The following is a 19,599-nucleotide window of genomic DNA, read 5'->3' as shown; positions in this document are numbered from 1 at the left end:
AGAAGCTGGTTCCAGGCAAAGCAATGCTCCCGACTCCGAAGAATCAAGGGTTGTTAGAGAGCCCTTTCCCAGAAAGCCTGACAACCGTGTCTTTAGTCCAGTGGCCACACTTTTAACTGGCCAACAGGTGCCCAGTGTTTAGCCCCTGAATTCTAAGGAAAAATAGGACAGAATAGCAAGCAAAAGGGATCTGATGGTACTCACCGCATAGCGATATCCTGGACGAGTCCCCAAGATGTGTCCAGAGTTGGTTCCTGTTGGTGGGTTCCTGGTCTCGCTGACTTGAAGAATGAAGCTGCGGACCTTTGCGATGAGTGTTACAGCTCTTAAAGATGGCACAGACCCGAAGAATGAGCGGTAGCAAGGTTTATTGTGAAGAGTGAAAGGACAAAAGCTTCCACAGTGTGGAAGGGGACCTGAGTGGGTTGCCGCTGCTGGCTGAGGTGGCCAGCTTTTATTCCCTTATTGTCCCCTCCCATGTTTCGTTTCTGTCCTATCAGAGTGCAATTTTTTTCAATCCTCCCCGCGATTGGCTACTTTTAGAATCCTGCTGATTCATGCATTTTACAGAGCGCTGATTGGTGCAGTTTACAATCCTCTTGTAAGACAGGAAAGCTCCCCAAGTCCCCATCCGACCCAGGAAGTCCAGCTGGCCTCACCTTTCACTCCCACCTCAACTTTCTGGGTAGCTGGGACTATTAGACATGTGCCTGGCTTGCTAGTACATTAAAAAAAAAGTGTTTAGTAGGTTATATATCTCTGAATTTTATTTCAGAATAGTAGGGCATTGTAATAAAATATTTGTTATAAAAAGTAGGCATTGGGTCTGATAGTATTGATGGCCATTATGTAAGTAAAAGTCCAAGCATGGCACAACTGGCTTCTCTGCTCAGGGTCTTACTATGCTGAAATCAAAGTGTCAGCAGGGCTATAATCTCATCTGAAGCTCAGGGTCCTCTATTAAGCTCAGTGGTTGGTAGCAGAATTTGGTTCTTGTGATTATACCACTGAGATCCTCCTTTTCTTGCTGGCTGTTAGCTGGAGGTTGCTTTCAGCTCCTAGAGGCCACCCCCAAGTCCTAGCCAATGGGCCTCTCACAACATGGCAGCTTGCTTCTTCAAGGCTAGTTGGAGAATCTCCCTCCAGTCAGCTACAAGACTATTATATAAAGTTACTGGAGTAACTATCACATCATATTTCCAGGTCCTGCCCACACTCAAGGGGAGGGGATTATATGGGTGTGTGTACCAGGGAGCAGGGATCTTGGGAGCCATCTTACTTTTCTGCCTACCACAGCCAACATTATCCCATCCTCATGTGTGTAACTCTTCACTGTCAGTGAAGTGCAGTTATTTGAAAAAGGACCACAATAATTACTTTAAGCATTCACACAGGTATTGAGTATGTCTATGCCCGGTACTTTTCTAGGCACTGAGGTGAATAGGGCAGAACTCATGCTCTCATGGAGGTTATCTTCCAGAGCTAAGAGCAGTGAAGAAAATCAAATGGAGTAGAAGGTCAGAAATGGTATGGGAGTGAAGGGGGTAGTAGGGTATGTAGGGTGGTTAGGGAGCCAAGACCTGAATGGTGAGTGGCCAGTAGTGTGAAGCTTTGGGAACAAGACATTCTGGTAGAGGGAAGGTAATGATAAGGATCCTAAGTCAGTAATAAGCTTTGACTGTGTTTAAGGAACAGTAAGGCCAGTGTGGCTGGAGCAGAATGTGCCAGGAGAGGAGTTGGAGATGAGTTCGGGGAGGTGGTTGGATTGCAGAGCTGTAGATCTTGGTGGAGTATGATTTTTATTCAGCATGAGATAGGAAGGCACTGAAGTGTTTTAAGCAATGGAGTGACTGATCTGATTTATATTTTCAAAAGATTTATGTGGAGAAATGGCATGTAAGGGTGGAAATGTATAAATACAAAGAGATACAATTTGTGAAGGAAAAGAAAAGCCTTCTAAGTGCAGATGACAAGAGCGCTGGCTAGACACCCGGGTCAAGGAAGGCTGCATGAGGAAATGGCACCCGAGTTGGACTTGGATGATGGAAGGTGAAAAGAAGAAGCGTGGTCCCAACAAGGGATCAACTTATGCCAAAGCCCTGTGGCATAAGGGAGCATGTCAGTGCTAGGGAATGTCAGGGGGAATGATTAGAGTTAGGCAGGGCCCAGATTCCACAGGCCTTGAAGGCCCAGTTAAATGTTTTTTTCTGTGCTTCTTTTACGATAAGAGCTGTGGAATACCACTGAAGGGTTTTAAATAGGGACAGGAGTACTGGAGGGAGAGGATGAAGGAAATGGTTTATACTCAAGTTTTATAATTTGAGAAATTCTTTCTGGCTCCTGCATGGAGGACAGTTTGGAGGAAGGTCTGAGTGGAAAGCGGGAGATCACTTAGGAGCTATGTGAGGGTCCGAGTGAGAGATGAAGGTGGAGTGAACTAGAATGGTAGCATGGAAGTTGCAAAGAAGTAAATTGACTTGAAAGCTATCTTAGGAGGTAAAAACAAAAGACTTGCTGATGAATTAGGCTGAGGTTGAAGGCGGTGTCTTTCTGGCTTCTACAGCTGGATTCACTGAGCTAGGGAACATTGCATAAGGACAGGCTTTTATAGGGAGGGGCATAGAGAGTGTGAATTGAGTTTTGAGGTACCTTTGAGAAAAGTAAGTGCAAATGTAAAGTAGACAGTGGTAATATAAGGGTCTGGAATTTGGAAAAGAGGTCTGTTAATATCTGTATGGCCTCTTTTGTTAATTTTGGGGTCTTAAATATGCCAGTCACTGTAAGGTGCTGGGGATGTAAAGATGAGTAAGATGTTATTCAGCATGTGTTGAGTGCCTGTAGTCTCTGTGTTCTGGTTATTGTCCTCTGAGAGCTTACTAACCAACAAGACAGGTCCGTAACAAAATCATAGCAAGGTATGATGGGGGCGGTGAACAGAATCTGACTGAAGAGGTGACCTAGATTGGCAGTGTCAGTGAAGGGTTCTGCCGAAGGGCTTGAAGCTTGTTCTGAGCCTTGAAAGAGGCAGAATTAGCCAGACAAGGAGAATACAAGAAGTTCCAATAGTAAAAGGCCTGGAGGTATGAGAGGAGAGACTTGACAACTCAGAAGAGCCAGCAGCTCCATATCCCTGGCTCTCACTAACTGGTGAACAAGGTGAATAAGCAGGAGGGCTCCTCACCAGCAAAGTCTGCTTAAGTTGGATGTTTTTATGGTGGTAAGGATTCTGGTGAGACTTGACATAGCTGTTTGGAAGGAGAGTAAGAGAATACTCATAGCTGGAAGGGACTTCAGAGAACTATTAGCCCTGTCTTCTCATTTACAAATGAGATTAACAAAAGCCAAAGAGGACAGCTGATGTGCTGATAGGAAAGTCAGGGCCCACATCTCCCAGAGTCCAGATTGAGGTTCCTTACATTGCTACAGGAATGTCAGTACCCCTTAACCATTTATTCCCAGGCTCCCTCTAACATTTTTATATTGAAACAAAATGTGCAGGAAATACACAAAATGCTGTCATTGAGTAATACATATGTCCATATGGGCTGTATTTTTTTTTTTTTTTTTAAAGATAAAGTCTCACTCTGTCTTTTAAGGAGACTCAACCTGTCGCCCAGGTTGGAGTGTGGCATGAACTTGGCTCACTGCGGCCTCCACCTCCTGCAATTGTCATGCCTCAGCCTCCCGAGTAGCTAGGATTACAGGGGCCCACCACCATGCCCAGCTAATTTTTGTATTTTTAGTAGAGACGGGGTTTCACCATGTTGGCCAAGCTGGTCTCAAATTCCTGACCTCAGGTGATCCACCTGCCTTGGCCTCCCAAATTTCTGGGATTACAAGCGTGAGTCACCGCGCCCGGCCTGAGATTTTAATTCTGGCAGTATGACTTTGGATACCCTTTATTGCCTTTCCTAAGACAATCTCTAAAGCAGCGCTGTCAAACAGCACTATAATGTGAGATACAAACGCAAGCCTTATATGTAATTTTAAAATTTCTAATAGCTACTCTGATGAAAATGTAGAAAGGACCAGTTGAAATTCATTTTAATATATTTTATGAAGACTAATATATCTAAAATATTACCATTTTGACAACTACTCAGTAAAAACATTTTTTTTTTTTAGTAAGTCTTGGAAATACAATTTATATTTTACACTTACAGCTCGTCTCAATTTGGACCTGCTGTATTTCAAGTGCTCAGTGGCCACATGTGGCAAGTGACCATCATTGTGGCCATTGCAGCTCCAAAGGGACAGGAGAGTTGATGGAAATTAGACACTGCATTCTACAGCCTCATAAGCCCAAGAGAGCAAACCTTGCTGAAAATCAGCAGATAAGGCATTTGAAAGGGAAGAAGGTAAGAGTAGTAATTCTTGGGTCTGATAACAGAGAGTGCCCCTGGCCCCTTCGTCTCAGACTTGAAGGAGATTTGGGGGTGGGGAGAGTGTGGAGAATGGAAGAGAGTTTGTCCTTTTATTGCCAGGAAGCTAGTAAGGTATTTTTTTTCTTTCTAAATTGAGACTCTGCATTTCCCCACATTGTTACTCATCATGGTTAATTTCCATAGTACTCCATTCCTTAAGTCATCTTGGGAATAAATAGGCATTTGTGGGCTGGCCACCAGATATTGCAACATTGTTTCTAATGAAAAGACTTACGAATTCAAAGGCTTATATATAATTTGTTTTTGGAATGTCATCTTTTGTTGATTGCGAAGGGAGTGTTTGGAGAAGGAATTGCAGTTATCTTTTGCCTATGATCTCTAAGTTACAGCACAAGAGAAGGATAATAAACTTTGTTAGTTGGTATCTGGGTATTAACTGCTCTTTATTCCACTGTGGCTAGGCTGGGCTTGGCTCAGAATAGGCCTTTACCAATTGTTGGCTTGAATATTAGTTGAAGAGCAGACATTCTTGAAACTCAGCTATGTGAATCATTTATTTCATGAACTTCCATTCTTAAACACTTGCTTTTCATGGGTCCTACCCATTATAACTAAACTAACAAACTAAATAACATAGAAGTGTAGAAAGAACAGAGTCGTACCCTTCCTGTGTTCTGAAAATGCACACCTATGCACTATCGAGAAACACCCGACCATGAGTTTTATATTTTTGTGAATGGAAAAATTGAATAGTGATATGTAGAGATTTTAAGGTGTTGATTCTCAGGATAATACCATTGTTAAGGTTTGTTTACATTCCCCTCAAAGTATTTCTAGACTTGACAGTTGAAAAAAAAACCTAAATCGCTAGAGACTTTGAGAGCAAACACCAAGAAAGATGCAGTATGATAATTAAGTGGTTTTGTAAGTTTAAATATATTTGGAAAAAAATGAGAAACATACAAAGTGTGATAAGGGAGTATAACCTTGATTAGTAAAGTAGAAATGAGGAAACCAAATACCCACTGAATACAAGGGGAATGGAGAACTTCCTAATGAAAATGTTTGATGATAAATAGTTGAGAGGATATTTTTAAGATGGGTATGTATATTTTATAATCAATTCCTGAGACTCACATGGAGTCTCACATTTGTGTTTAGCGTCATACTTGTTTATTGCATCCTTATGGGACACCAGGAAGAAAGACCTAGTCACTGCCCTCCAGGATTTGCATTTGGACACATATTTAGCTAATTCTAAAAAGTCTCTTGTTAACTAAAATTCTGTCTGCATCAGTGTTTGCTCATGTCTCATTGCACTGTTTCTTGGTACAAGTAGGAGGTCATCTATATTTTTAAGAAAATGCATTTTTAAAAATGCATCCTTTCGATAAATATTTCTTTAGTAATTTCCACTGTTTAAATTTTTCAAAATGTCATTTATGTAAAAGAGAAATCCATCCTTGTTCTCAAAGAAGGAAACACTTGAGAAATACATTAAGTTTAATCATAAAACTTCCCAATCATTCCCTATCTTCCTACATTCCCGCTTCCCTCTCTGGAGGTTACTGCTGTAAACAGTATGATGTATGTGCTTGGAGTTCTTTTTTCTATGTCTATGTTTACTTAATAAATATTTAGGTACCTTCTAGATACCACGCATGTACATATACATATATGTATTTAAACACACATATATCCTCACATGTATTCCGTATATTTAAATAAATGGATTCTATTGTATGAGGTGTGCTTGCTCATGTCACTGACCATGCTTTGGTGCTCAAGTCAGAACATATAGATCTATTCCATTCTTATTGATGGCTATATTGTATAGATGCACTGTAATATATTTTCCATTCACTGTATTGATGGACGTTTCGTACCCCCCTCCCGTTTTTTGCAGTTACAAGCAGTGCTGTAATTAATAACCTTATATATTTCTAGAAACAAAATTGCTCGGCCGTAGGAAATGTATATTTAAAATTTTGATAGACTGCCAAACCGACCTCCAAAAAGTTGAACCAGTTTATACTTAACAACAGTATACGAGAACATTGTTTCCTACATACATGATTTTGTTACAGTTTTAGAGCTTGAAGGACTACAGAATGCGGCCTAACCTCCCTTTCCCTTTTTCAAGGGACTTAAAATGATCTGCCCAGATCTTAACCCCCACAGAACTATGAGCACTTCTCCATTTCTGATCTTTGTTCCTATGAAGACATTGTAGTTTAGGCACATTTTATATTGTAAGATTCTGTCTACCACAGTGTTTGTTTCTGTCTCTTCTCTGTTGCTACTCAGAACAAACTTCCTTTTCACTCTCACGTTTTCCATTAGTGCCACTGAGTGTCTCGTCCCCTTGCTGTGTTGTCTGCATGGAACATCTTTCATTTAACATCCTTAAAAAGCTACCTTCTTTAATTACTTAAATCTCACTTTATCCACGGGGCGTATGGGTTGCTTTAGATTTACCATGGCTACAGCAAAGAGAGTATTTTATGAATCTTGTTTCGTTATCAGCGGCTGATTCCTGTTTGCCAAGTAAAACATAAGCTTCTTGGTTTATATACACTTCGAGAAGCTGGCATTTGTCTGTTACAACATTTCTGCTGGCATTTGTCTTTTACAACATTTCTGCTACACTTGATGGCTTTATATTTGTCAAATAATGTGATGCCATTTCAACTAATGGAATCTAACAACATTTAAAAAATCTATTAACCACAATTTATTTTTTCTTTTAGAAATGACCTTCAGAAAGTATTCTGCTTATAAAGTGTAAACAGGTTCTCTTCTTCTTGTGTTAGTATATTTATTTCTAAGGTACCTGCATTGTAAGCTTCTGTTACAAAGGCGTAGTTGCAGTATCTTCTTTTGATGGGCTATGAGAATTTGTGTCAGTGACATCCCAAGTTGGTGCTTTAGCTGAGTTGGTCAGGTACCAATATTATGACTTTAGGTAAAGAACCAACTGATGAAATTCTAAGGAACAGAGATCAACCTTGATGCATATTTCAATCATGATAAAACAAAGAGAATTCAATATTAGATGTGAATTAAATTTGTTCCATGAATGTTGTTCAAAACTGAGGATAGCAGTCTAATCATAAGCTCATCAATTATTCATTAGTGTCTTCAGGGTATTTAGTGCACAGAATACAGAAGAACCATCTACTACCCTTTAGAGTTTTTGTTCTAAAACAGAAGGAAAAAATATATTCTCTGTCTTTTTTTAATTGGATTTTATTCTCCCACACTGTAGGTGAAGTGTGTGTACACATAGAAGAAGGTGAAAGGCAGGCCACATATTTGCTTATTCTTGGGGGTTTGTGGAAGTCTGGTGGTAAAATTAAATTTGAAACATTAAAGGCTGATAGTTTTATAGGAAAAATCTAGATACATGGACTTCTTGGACTTAAACTCTTTTTTTTTTGAGACAAGGTCTTGCCCTGTCATCCAGGCTGGAGTGCAGTGGCGTGATTATGGCTCACTGCAGCCTTGACTTGCAAGGCTCATGTGAACCTCCTGCCTCAGCCTCCAGTGTAGCTGGGACCACAGGTGTGCGCTACCATGCCTGGCTAGTTTTTTGTTTGTTTGTTTTGAAGAGACGAGGTTTCACTTTGTTGCCCAGGCTGTAAACTCTTTTTGCCTAAGCTTTTTCTGTTCCTAAAATGAAGTTGTTGGCTTGAGTTGTGCCTGTTCATTCCTTTATTCTTACATACACACTGTAGATTTGGATTTGGAAGAATTCTTGGTCAATTCAGTGGCCCCTTAGCTCAGCCAGTCAGTGGCTGTAGTTTTTGGACAGTAACTCCTAGACTGCATGGGGATACTTGTTTCTGAGTTCCTTTTTCTTCTGCTTCTTCTTTTTTTAAAATCAAGTACAGAATGTTATGTTGGCGTTAGAATAAAATCAATGTTCATAAAACAAATGAGGAAGAGGTTATATGGGGGAAAAAGAGCAAAATACTAGTATAATTTGTGGAACATTTCCTTTAGATTATGTTCTAGAATGGCACAAATAAACTTATAAATCAAGATTTTATGTTGTACAAATTTCTCAGAGTTGATCTTTTTTTATTTTACAATTTCACAGAAAATAGCCAAGATACTAGGTTTAACAAACAGTAGTCAAAGCATGCATAGTAGAACATTTTTATAACATTCTACAAATGAAAAGCCAATTTCCTTTACACAGACAGTAATGCAAATGTTCACAGTAGCTTTGCTACAAAGAAATTAAATTGCCGCAATTGATGATTCCACTGCTTTAATGGGAGTTCATGCTATAATAACCTTTATTAATTAGGAAAATATCATATAATTTAAATCTGAGCAAGAATATTACAGACCCATAAGTTGCCGCTGAAGAAATTAAACAGAAATGGCTTGTCTTGTATTTTCAAATATTATTACAACTAATAACCTCTGCACTCATCATGACTTTTTCATTGCTTTTTGGCTCTAGGTGCATATATTTTTCTGCTCCCAGAATACAGATCATGCAGTTTTCAATGGCTTGGGACCAATAAGGCTGAGAGTATGCAAAAGGATAGTTATATAATCTCTGAGATCCATAAGTGATAGCAACTTCTTAGAGTTGCAGTCTATGACTTGTCATTCCTAAAAGTCATCTTATCTTATTTTATGGGAGATTGCCTTATAGGGAGTCACATACTAGAGCAAATGAGAAGTAAGAGACTGAGGGGAATGTTTGGTGGCTGAATAAGGTAGGTTATAGGTAAACATTTAGAACTTAGATTATGAAAATCTGGTAAGTTTTTGTACCTGATCCTTTCTGAAGGGAAGGAAGAAGAAGAAGAAGAAGAAGATAGTTTCAGGATTTGGGGGAATTTAAAATCAGAATGAAGCTCAGTTGGGTCATTTGATATTTATTTTATTGGAAGATACCTGATTTGAATGATTTTGTTTGTTTTTTCATAGTTACTTGGGAAAGGTTGTTTTAATAAGAGATTGAATCCCGAGAGACTGAAGAGGGCTTGAACTGAAATAAAAATAATTTGACAAATTATAAATTGGGCCTTTTTTTTTTGCCTTGGGAGTCTTGCTATTTTGTGATTAAATAATAAATAATAAAGGAGTAGCTTCTCCCAGCCACCACAGAGTTAGTTATTATACAAAGTGAGCCTGGAGCATTTCATAGTGTAGAAGAACACTTCTCAAAAGATGGCCCAAGGCCACTGGTCCAAAACATATTGGCAAATAACAGGAAATCTCATAGTGTTTCATTTATGTATATCCTTTGGCAGATAACCAATCAAGTGAAGCATTAAGAGTATGCAAAATGTGGCATACATAAACCCACATTAGCATAATACTACAGTTTATAAAGGCTTCTAATTTAAGTTTTCTACTAAGAAGTTTGGATACTATGCAACGTGTAGCAACGTTGCAAAGCTCCACATATGAACATAGGAACATGCATAAGGTGGAATTACTTTACATTTTAGAAAGACGTATATCATCAGTATATGTTGAGTTGAGCTTTTCATTGGTTTCTATTCTTAATTTTTCATTATAAATTACTGTTTAGTCTTTATTTTTCTTATAGGTTGTTCACTTAACCCTGTAGTATATATTGATGCATATTTGTATCAACAATATTCTTGTTTTGTAACTTTTAAGTAACTAGATTGTACATTGCAGTTCCGATATGAATTATTCTCTTTGTATTAGCAAAGCACATGTATGTATAATCTTCCCAAAGAGAATTGAAAAATAGCATTTCATTCTTATCACCCTTGCATATTTTACCTAGTCTGAAGATGGTATGTTAAAGTTTGAGAACTGCTGATCTGAGGAGTTAGCTGACAGGTCTAGAAGTCAGAGTCAGAATCATTTATGATATCTTACATTTACTTAGCAAGGTCTTATAAGTTCAGGACCTTGACAAACCCTTTCTGAACCTGCTACTTATTGGGTATGTGCTTGGACAAGTTACCGAATCTTGTCTGTGTCTCAATTTCCTGTCTGTAAAATGGATATTTTAAAAGTACCTACCTAATTCAATTCTTTGAATATTAAATAAGATGATGCATATAAAAATGCTAAGACTGTGTCTGGCTTATAAGTAAGTCTTCAATAAATAGTAGCCATTATCGTTAGATGAAAAGTACTTTCAGTGTCCCTGCTATAAAATGGTTAATTTGTTACCAGATTCTAATTTGGTTTTAAGCTTGTTTTCAGATTAATACATCCAACGAATATATATTTAGTCAACAAATATTTTAATGCTTTTTGTGTGTTGGTTCATTGTTAATTATAGTATGTTTCAAATGATTTATTTAATCATTTAAAATAATCAAAGGTCACTTTCTTATAAAATCTTTACTACTAGTAAGTAGTAAAGTTGTCATATTGGCCATTTTCTTATTATTTGCTTGTGTTGACAATGTTATATTATCTTCAATCAGTGGTTTCATTGTGGGAACATTTTTATTTTTTAAGACAGGGTGTATTGGGGTTCTCTAGAGGGACAGGATTGATAGGACAGATGTATATATGAAGGGGAGTTTATTAAGGAGTATTGACTCACACGATCACAAGGTAAAGTCCCACAATAGGCCCTCTGCAAGCTGAGGAGCAAGGAAGCCAGTCCGAGTCTCAAAACTTCAAAAGTAGGGAAGCCGACAGCGCAGCCTTCAGTCTGTGGCCAAAGGCCCGAGAGCCCCTGACAAACCGCTGGTGTTGGTTCAAGAGTCCAAAAGCTGAAGAACTTGGGGTCTGATGTTCGAAGGCAGGCAGCATCCAGCATCGGAGAAAGTTGGAGGCCAGAAGACTCAGCAAGTCATCTGTTTCCCTTCCTGCTTTTGTGCTGGCAGCTGATTAGATGGTGCCTACCCAGATTGAGGGTAGGTCTGCCTCTCTTAGTCCACTGACTCAAATGTTAATCTTCTTTGGCAACACCCTCACAGACATACCCAGGAACAATACTTTGCATCTTTCAATCCAATCAAGTTGACACTCAATATTAACCATCACACAGGGTCTTCCTCTGTCACCCAGGCTGGAGTGCAGTGGCATGAACATAGCTCACTGCCGCCTCAACCTCTTGGGCTCAAGCAATCCTCCTGCTTCAGCCTCCCTAGTAGCTGGGACCGCAGGTGCACACCACCATGCCAGACTAATTTAAAAACAAAAAGTTTTGTAGAGAAGGGGTCTCGCTATGTTGCCCAGACTATGGGAACCTTTTTATAATTCACTTGTCATTTTGTGAGAGAGAATTTAATTAAAACTGGATAACATTTGGAAAATTCACTTAAGCACATGTTAACTTAATACTTCCCATGCACAAGTAAGGACACTACCTTCAGCCCTGCATCTTTGTGGAATTCCCACTCTTCTGTCAAGTCACCTATTTATTTTATGACACAAATGACTGTTTTTGACATTTAGATCATGAGAAGGAGGCAGTGCCATCCACTTACTAAGAATTAGTAAAGCTGGCCGGGTATGGTGGTTCATGCCTGTAATCCCAAGCACTTTGGGAGGCTGAGGTAGGCAGATCACCTGAGGTCAGAAGTTTGAGACGAGCCTGGCCAACATGGTGAAACCCCGTCTCTACTAAAAATACAAAAATTAACCAGGCATAGTGGCGTGTGCCTGTAATCCCAGCTACTCGGGAGGCTGAGGCAGGAGAATCACTTGAACCCAGGAAGTGGAGGTTGCAGTGAGCCAAAATCGCACTACTGCACTCCAGTCTGAGTGACAGAGCAAGACTCCCTTTAAAAAAAAAAAAATTAGCAAAGCTGATTTTTATTCTCATTTTGTAGGTTAAAAATTAGTATCAATCCAGGCATGGTTTTGTGCACCTGTAGTCCCAGCTACGTGAGAGGCTAAGGCGGGAAAAGCACTTGAGCCTAAGAGTCTAGCCTGGGCAACATAGCATGACCTCATGTCTAAAATACATAACATACAAACACATCAATATAAGTGTTAATGTTTTCTTTACAAATTCCTGTGGTTTGTATTGCAGTCTCCCTGGAATATGAGCAGCCCACTTTGGAGAGCACATAGCCAATTATTTGAATATTAACCCTTACTCTCATATAAGAATATAACCGATAATTTTCTGAGTTCTGTTCATTTAGTATTCTATTTATCATCTTTGTGGTTGTTTTGGTATGGTACTGATGGAAGTATTTGACTTTCTAAATTTCATAAAATCATGGCCCGGCCCACGAGTTTTAGAATTTACATTTCTTGTTATCTAGTCCTGCTTTCCTTAGTAGACAATGAGTTCTTCAAAAGTAGAGACTTTTATTAATCTTTGTGTTTCTGTCGCCTAGCACTGAGCCTGTATTGTAGAGAGAGCTCAATAAATCTTTAATTGAATGAATCATATACATATTCAGAAACTAGTTTGTCCATTGGCAAAGAAGTGGAGAATCAATGTGTTAACTGGTAATTGGAATTACATGCATGCTCAATAAAATAATCTTGTCAAAATATTTTTTACAATACCATTCTTCAGTGGTCAAACCTGAGCATATTTATAAACATTTATTTACAAACATAAAATTACAGAATGACAAGACATTGGAGCTTAATTGGACACTCAAAATCTTTCCCAGAGAAGAAGGTATGTCAGGAATCCTATCATGTGAACTCCAGTCATGTTCTTACGTAGCACTTTGCTGGCTGGAGGATAATTCTCTTCTGCAAGGTTTAGAATTGGGTTTGCAAAATATCAGAGTCAAAGTTGCATCTAGCAGCATGGTCAGTCTTCACCTGTTCCTTAGACTTTTGGATGACAAGGGTAGAGTATATATCAAGAGAAGTGAAGTGTCCTCTCTGTGAGAAGTAGAATGTGATTTTTTTTGGAGAGTGTTTAAGATGCAGACAGGACATCATTTATCTCCCCAAGCGATATTAATTTAAAGTTTAAGGAATACTACTTCAAATTACACACCACATGGGTACCAAGACCAGAAAGAAATTGCTAAACCATATGCTTGTAAATGCCATCTCTTTCCTCAAGAGAAAGATCATTTATATTTTGCAATTAAAGAGCAGAAGGTCTTTCTTCCCATAAAGGCTTTTCAGTCAGGAAATACACCGGGCAGAGAGGGCTTCCCAGGGGAGATTTGTACAGTGTTCAAGGACTCTTTGGCGTCTCCACCTTGCGGAACTTTGCTTTTTGACTATTTCCTGATTAAACACTGGAGAATAAATTTAATTCTAAAAAATGTAGTTAGCCCTGGTTAAAGTTTGTAAACAGTTGTATAAGTGAGCTTTAAGTAACGAAATTGATGTTTGGGTCAACTTGATTTTTCCCCCCCAAAGGGCAATTATAACGTTACAGCATTATGAACTACATATGGTACTCTCAGTTTATTTATGGACATTGTTTATTATTTTGGTTAGAACAAATGGGTGTTGGTTTCTTACTGAATAATAAGCAGGCAATAACCCTCAGGATTTTAGTACTGCTGCTTTAGTCACTTTTGATTTAACTAGCCAAGAAAAATAGTATAGTTTCTGTGCCACCATCCCTGGTAAGTAAATTCATGTGAGGTCCCAGAATCCAAAACTAGTAATTATGTATGGTACCATGAAAGGTACCATTTCCTGGTTGAGATATTCCTGTCCTCTCTCAGTGTAAGTCCTTCGTCCCCCTGCCTTCCTACTGTTCTTCCCCCCACCTTGAAGGAACAGTTTGAGTGAATATATTACCCTTGCCCTATGCTGTGAGGATCAGCAAGTTTAGACTCCAGGACAGTCAGTAGGGGCAAATTGAAGAACACTTTGCATCTGGGAAAATCTGCCTTAAGTCTAGAAAAAGTCAGACTGAAACTCTCTTAGGTGAAGATCTTTAGTTGGGATATATCAGATGGAGTGTCCTAGTAGGCCATGCTACCCAGGTATCTGATTTACCTGTCTTAGTGTAATGAACTTTTTTTTTCTCTTGCCAGTTTTAGTGTAATGAACTTTATGTCCTTGCCTTCAAGTTGTTAATTAATTTTTCTCTGTGGAGATAATACATAGCCCTTCTGCCTGCCATTTCTGTCTTAGTCACTAAATCAATTTCTATTGCTTATGGCAAATCCAAACACTTGTCTCACAAACAAAGCAATTTATTTTGTAATTTTGTGGACAAACTTACTGAAATATTTGTTTATAGTTTTACTACAAATAAACATTATAAAATTTGTAAACATTATGAAGTATGTAGCGCTCTATGTAAAATTTTGCAACAGCCCCAATCTAGTGACTTAACCCTTGGTTAACAATTTGACTTATATTCTTGCTTTTTCAGTATATTTTTTTAAACAAGATATTTCACTATACTGTTGTTTTGTAGATTGTCTTTTGCATGTAAATACACATATTTAAGATTTTTTTCAGTTCATTAGTATCTAACTTTATTCTTTTTAAATCATTTATAATATTTCATTGTATAGACGTACCATTATTTATTTAACCAATTCTCTTTAAACGGGCCTTCAGGGTTTTTTCCAGTTTTTTTGCTTTACAGAAAGTGCTGAAGCTGACATCCATCTGTATTTCATTTTGTACTCTTATGTGACTATTCAGTTTACTTTTTTCGAAATGGCTAGCCAGTACCTTTTATTGAAAAAAATTCATATTTTCTCCCATTTAATTGAAATGCTACATTTATATAAATGATGCTCCTAGACTTACAATATGGTTACGTCCTGATAAACCCATGGTAAGTTGAAAATATGGATCTTTTTATAATACTGGATCATTCTATCCCCAAACAACTTACGTCTTTGTATTTTTCTTAAATCTTTCAGTGGAGTGTTATAATTTCCTTGCATGTCCTATGAGTTTATTACTACCTGTTACATGTGTTTTGCAATTATAAATTGCAGATCTTTTTACTAATATTTTCTAGCTAGTTGTTTTTGGCATGGAAGAATGCTAGATATTTTCATATAATTATTTTATGTGGTCACTTTAGTGAACCCCTCTTATTTTCCCTAATTTTTTTTCAGTTGATTCTCATGGATTTTTCATGTGGGCAGTCATTATCTGCAAATACTGATTTTTTTGCCTCTTTGTTTCCTAATCCATTTAACTTTAATTTGGTTTTCTTTTCTTTTTTATATTTTTGAGACAGGGTCTTGCTCTGTTGCGCAGGATGGAGTGCAGTAGCACAGTCATAGCTTACTGCAGCCTTTAACTCCTGGGCTCAAGTGATCCTCCTGACTCAGCCTCCCAATTAGCTGGGATTACAGGCTCATGCCACCATGCCTGGCTAATTTTTAAAATTTTTTGTGGAGACAGGGTCCTGAACTCCTGATGTCAAAAGACCTTCATATCTTAGCCTCCCAAAGTGCTGGGATTACAGTCATGAGCTACTGTTCCTGGCCAGCATACTTTTTAAAATACACATAGGTAGACTGAAACTATCACTTTGTAGATAAACTATCCCATTGGTGAAACAATACTCATTTTCTGTGTAAAGCTGTGCCATTGGTAACTTTGTTAGTATCTTTTGCATCTTTGCAATAAGTTTCAAATTAAATTATATCCTAAATAAATTTTTTTCTGTGAATTTTTTTTGTATACTTGTACACCTGAGCAAGGGATGGAAACCTACAACAATATAGAGTCTAAAACAGTGGCTGTTTTTCCAGGTTGCTTAATAGAATCACTTCAGAATGGTGATTCCAGTGCCTGGGCCCCATTCTAGACTAATTAAATAAGACTCTCTGATGAGTGGGACTCCAGCATCTTTTTTTTGTTTTTAAGCTCCCCATGTGATTCCAATGTTGGGCAGGCCCATTGAGAATCACTAGTCTAATTAAAATTATTTCTATATGCCAATAAAATTGTGTTTATTTTATCCTAAGTGGCTATTTTCTGTACACAAAACAGTTTCATGTTTCCATTTGGAAAAACATAATTAAAATGCAAGTTTAGCAAAATGAAATTAGATGTATTGAGAAGTAGAGATCTGGAGAGCTTATTATGGTAGATACATACATATGTAATGTTAATGTTTATGATATATCAGTTTAAGAATTATAAATTTCCCTTCTGAGCTGGTTAACCAAAAATCAATCGTTGTTCATCAAGAGTCATTTAGTAAGTAATTTGAGTATTAGCCATGACCTGGATAAAATATTAAGAAAATATATCAGAAAATATATTAAATATATTTACTGGGTATATACATTGCATTTTTTTCAGCCAGGAAGAGTGTTTTGTTTAGAATCATGCACGATCATTGAAATATTGGAGAGTGATGTGAGAGTTTGTATTGAAGAGGTTTTGAAGTCAGGTACCAGTAGCTTTCTGAATTTCCTGGCCAACATAGGAAATGATCATAGGAACATCAATTGGGTAACCCAGCAAGAAACAAACAAACAAACTCCCAGTCTGATCCTTTGCCTAGAGTACGGTCAGTCCTTGACGTCAGTCCTTGATCACAGGGTAGGCCAGGGGCTAGCAATCTATGACCTGCGAGTCTAATCTAGGTCTTTTCTAGAAATAGTTTTACTGGAGATAGCCATGTTTATTTATTTTCTTATTGCCTATGGCTGCCTTTAGGCTCCTACCATATAGCTGAATCATTTGACATAGATTGTATAACCTGCAAAGCTTTAAACTATGTACTATCTGACCCTTTATAGAAAGTTTTCCAACTCCTGTATTACACTGTTGTTGTATATACACATTAAGACTATTGTATCACACATGACTTGCTCATACTCTCAAATAGATCCTCTTAAGCTGAATTTGGTCTTTCATACACAAGTGAATAGAGATTATTCTGTTTTTAGGGCTTTCAAATGGAGGCTGCAGTTGAGGGAAAGATATTTACCTTGGCAGTTAGGGGATTATCCTGCTAGTTCTCTGATGTTCCTACTGTAGACAACCAGGATTTTGCTCACTTACCTGGGGTAGGTGTTTTCTTGCCTAGCTCATTTTCCACTTTCTTCTGCATCACTGCTATTGCTCCCCCTTTTGAGGGTGGGCGTATGGTAGTAGGTTAACTAAAGCAGGCAGATTCTGAACCTGGTCCATGAAGATCTTCCATTGCAGTCACAGAAGAGAAAGACCATTTTTGACACACCTTGCTAATGATCTGGATGTGGGAGTTTAAAGATTAGGAGCTGTTCAACATTTAATTGTGGTTCAACTGGAGAGCTCAAAAAGGTGTGGAGGTCTAGCAGAGAAAACATATCTGGCTCAATTTCTCTAGTCTCTGATGCAGCAGAGGGGTAGCTGGCTACCTCTGAGCTATCAACTACCTCTTCATCGGGGGCATCTGAATGCTAGCCAAGGCTCTGACATACTTGCCATTTACTTACACTTATCAAAGCAGTACCTTCAATTAGCTGGCCATGATGGTGTACACCTGTAGTCCCAGCTACTTGGCAGGCTGAGGTGGGAGGATCACTTGAGCCCAGGAGTTCGAGGTTACAGTGAGTGGTGATTGCGTCACTGCACTACAGCCTGGGCGACAGAACAAGACCAACTTTTTTTTTTTTTCCTTTTAAGTACCTGCAAGTACATTCGGTATTAAAAAATACAAACATTTTTAGCTTTCGAAGATTATAACCCCCCACTTTCTTACATGTAAAGCTGTTAATGATGTTTTAGCCCTTTGATTTTCAGTTTATTTTGTAGAAAGGCATTGTATACAAAAGCAAGGAAGGTGCCTGGAAATGAGACAAAATGTAATCATGTTCTGGTAAACACTGGCAGCCTGATCATCAGAGCAACAAGTTTGGAATAGAAGCCACAGTCTTGAGAAAACTGTTGGAGTTACTCTTTTGTTGGATGTGGGGAGCTTAGGATGCTACTGCAAATGTTCACTAATAAATGTCAGGTTATTTCTGTGACTCCAGAAGATTATTATTATTATTATTATTTTTGAGACGAAGTTTTGCTCTTGTGGCCCAGGCTATAGTGCAATGGCGCCATCTCGGCTCACAGCAACCTCCGCCTCCTGGGTTCAAGCGATTCTCCTGCCTCACCCTTCCGAGTAGCTGGGATTACAGGCATGCGCCACCACGCCCGGCTAATTTTGTATTTTTAGTAGAGACGGGGTTTCTCCATGTTGGTCAGGCTGGTCTCAAACTCCCAACCTGAGGTGATCGACCCACCTCAGCCTCCCAAAGTGCTGAGATTACAGGCGTGAGCCACTGTGCCTGGCCCTAGATTTTTTTTTAAATAAAATATTTGAGATGGTTTCGTACCAAAACTTCTTATTTGAAATCTGATTATTTCATTTATTCTGTTTGTAATTTAGGCCTAGATCGGTGCCTGAATGACTTTTCTATTCGGTATAATTGTACCCAGCCTTGCTCAATATATCTGTGTAAAAGAGAAGTTATTCTGATTGTTGATTTTTCTTTTCCTAAGGTACTGTAAGGAATATGAGACCTTGTGTTTGGGCTCAGTTTTCTAGACTGTGATGGCTCCAAGTGCTGTTAGTGTTTGGAGACTGGCATTTTTGCTTTCCTAGTGTGATGAAGGGAGTACAGTTAAGGGAAGCAAGCTGAATTCCTTCTCAAAATAAATGAGTTAATAAAGATACCATTGATTAACTCTCTCATAGGAATTTTTCTAAGCACTTTAAATTTTTACTTAGCTATGTTTATGGTAAGTGATTTTCTACGTGTACTCCCCTCCCCCCACTAACTCTCATTCCTTCTTTATATGATAGATCAACGACTATCGTCTATTCCACAAGATGAGTAACAGCCACCCTCTTCGCCCCTTTACTGCAGTGGGGGAAATTGATCATGTGCACATTTTGTCTGAACATATTGGTGCCTTGTTGATTGGGGAAGAATATGGCGACGTCACATTTGTTGTGGAAAAGAAACGCTTTTCTGCCCACAGGGTAATTTTAGCAGCCAGGTGCCAATATTTTCGGTAAGTGTGTAATACTTTTTTTGAAAATTCAGTTCACTTGTAGAAAACACTGGTATTTTCTGCTCTGTGAAAAATATGTAACCAAGTATAATGACAAAGTCTCGCAGTCCTTCAATTCAATATCTATAAAGATTTCATCCTTGTAGACTTTGTTATTTTTCGAGAATCACCTTTTCCTTTAGGAGCCATCTTAAAATTAAAGGGTTGGAAGGATTCCCAGACCAGAGTGCCCAATCAACCATTTCTCAAGGTCTCAAGAATGTTTCTCAGGCTGAGTCTTCGTTGCCCTAACCTTCTCCTCCCAGTAGATGGCTAATGGGACTAAAGC

General features: G+C 38.4%; 1 protein-coding gene across 7 annotated transcripts in view; it reads left to right on the top strand.

Annotated features, from left to right (window-relative positions):
* Positions 1 to 19,599, top strand: part of BTBD9 (BTB domain containing 9) — a 470,458-nt gene that overhangs the window by 22,789 nt on the left and 428,070 nt on the right. For 3 of the 7 annotated variants that reach the window (XR_010126703.1, XM_054492585.2, XM_054492582.2), the window contains exon 2: positions 19,060 to 19,271. The exons of 1 other annotated variant lie outside the window; for it this stretch is intronic. Coding sequence is in view for 4 of the 6 variants with exons in the window: in XM_054492585.2 (XP_054348560.1) it covers positions 19,087 to 19,271 (185 nt within the window). In the remaining 2 variants the exon portion in view is untranslated. Of the gene's footprint in view, positions 1 to 10,905; positions 11,264 to 19,059; positions 19,272 to 19,599 lie in introns of those variants that run through there. 3 more of the 7 variants (XM_063666181.1, XM_063666182.1, XM_063666183.1) reach the window with 3 other exon arrangements.

The sequence above is a fragment of the Pongo pygmaeus genome, chromosome 5, assembly GCF_028885625.2.
Source record: "Pongo pygmaeus isolate AG05252 chromosome 5, NHGRI_mPonPyg2-v2.0_pri, whole genome shotgun sequence".
In the NCBI taxonomy this organism is placed as follows: Eukaryota; Metazoa; Chordata; class Mammalia; order Primates; family Hominidae; genus Pongo; species Pongo pygmaeus.
Note: the sequence above shows the minus strand (reverse complement) of the source record. Positions and strands in the feature narration are given on the sequence as shown.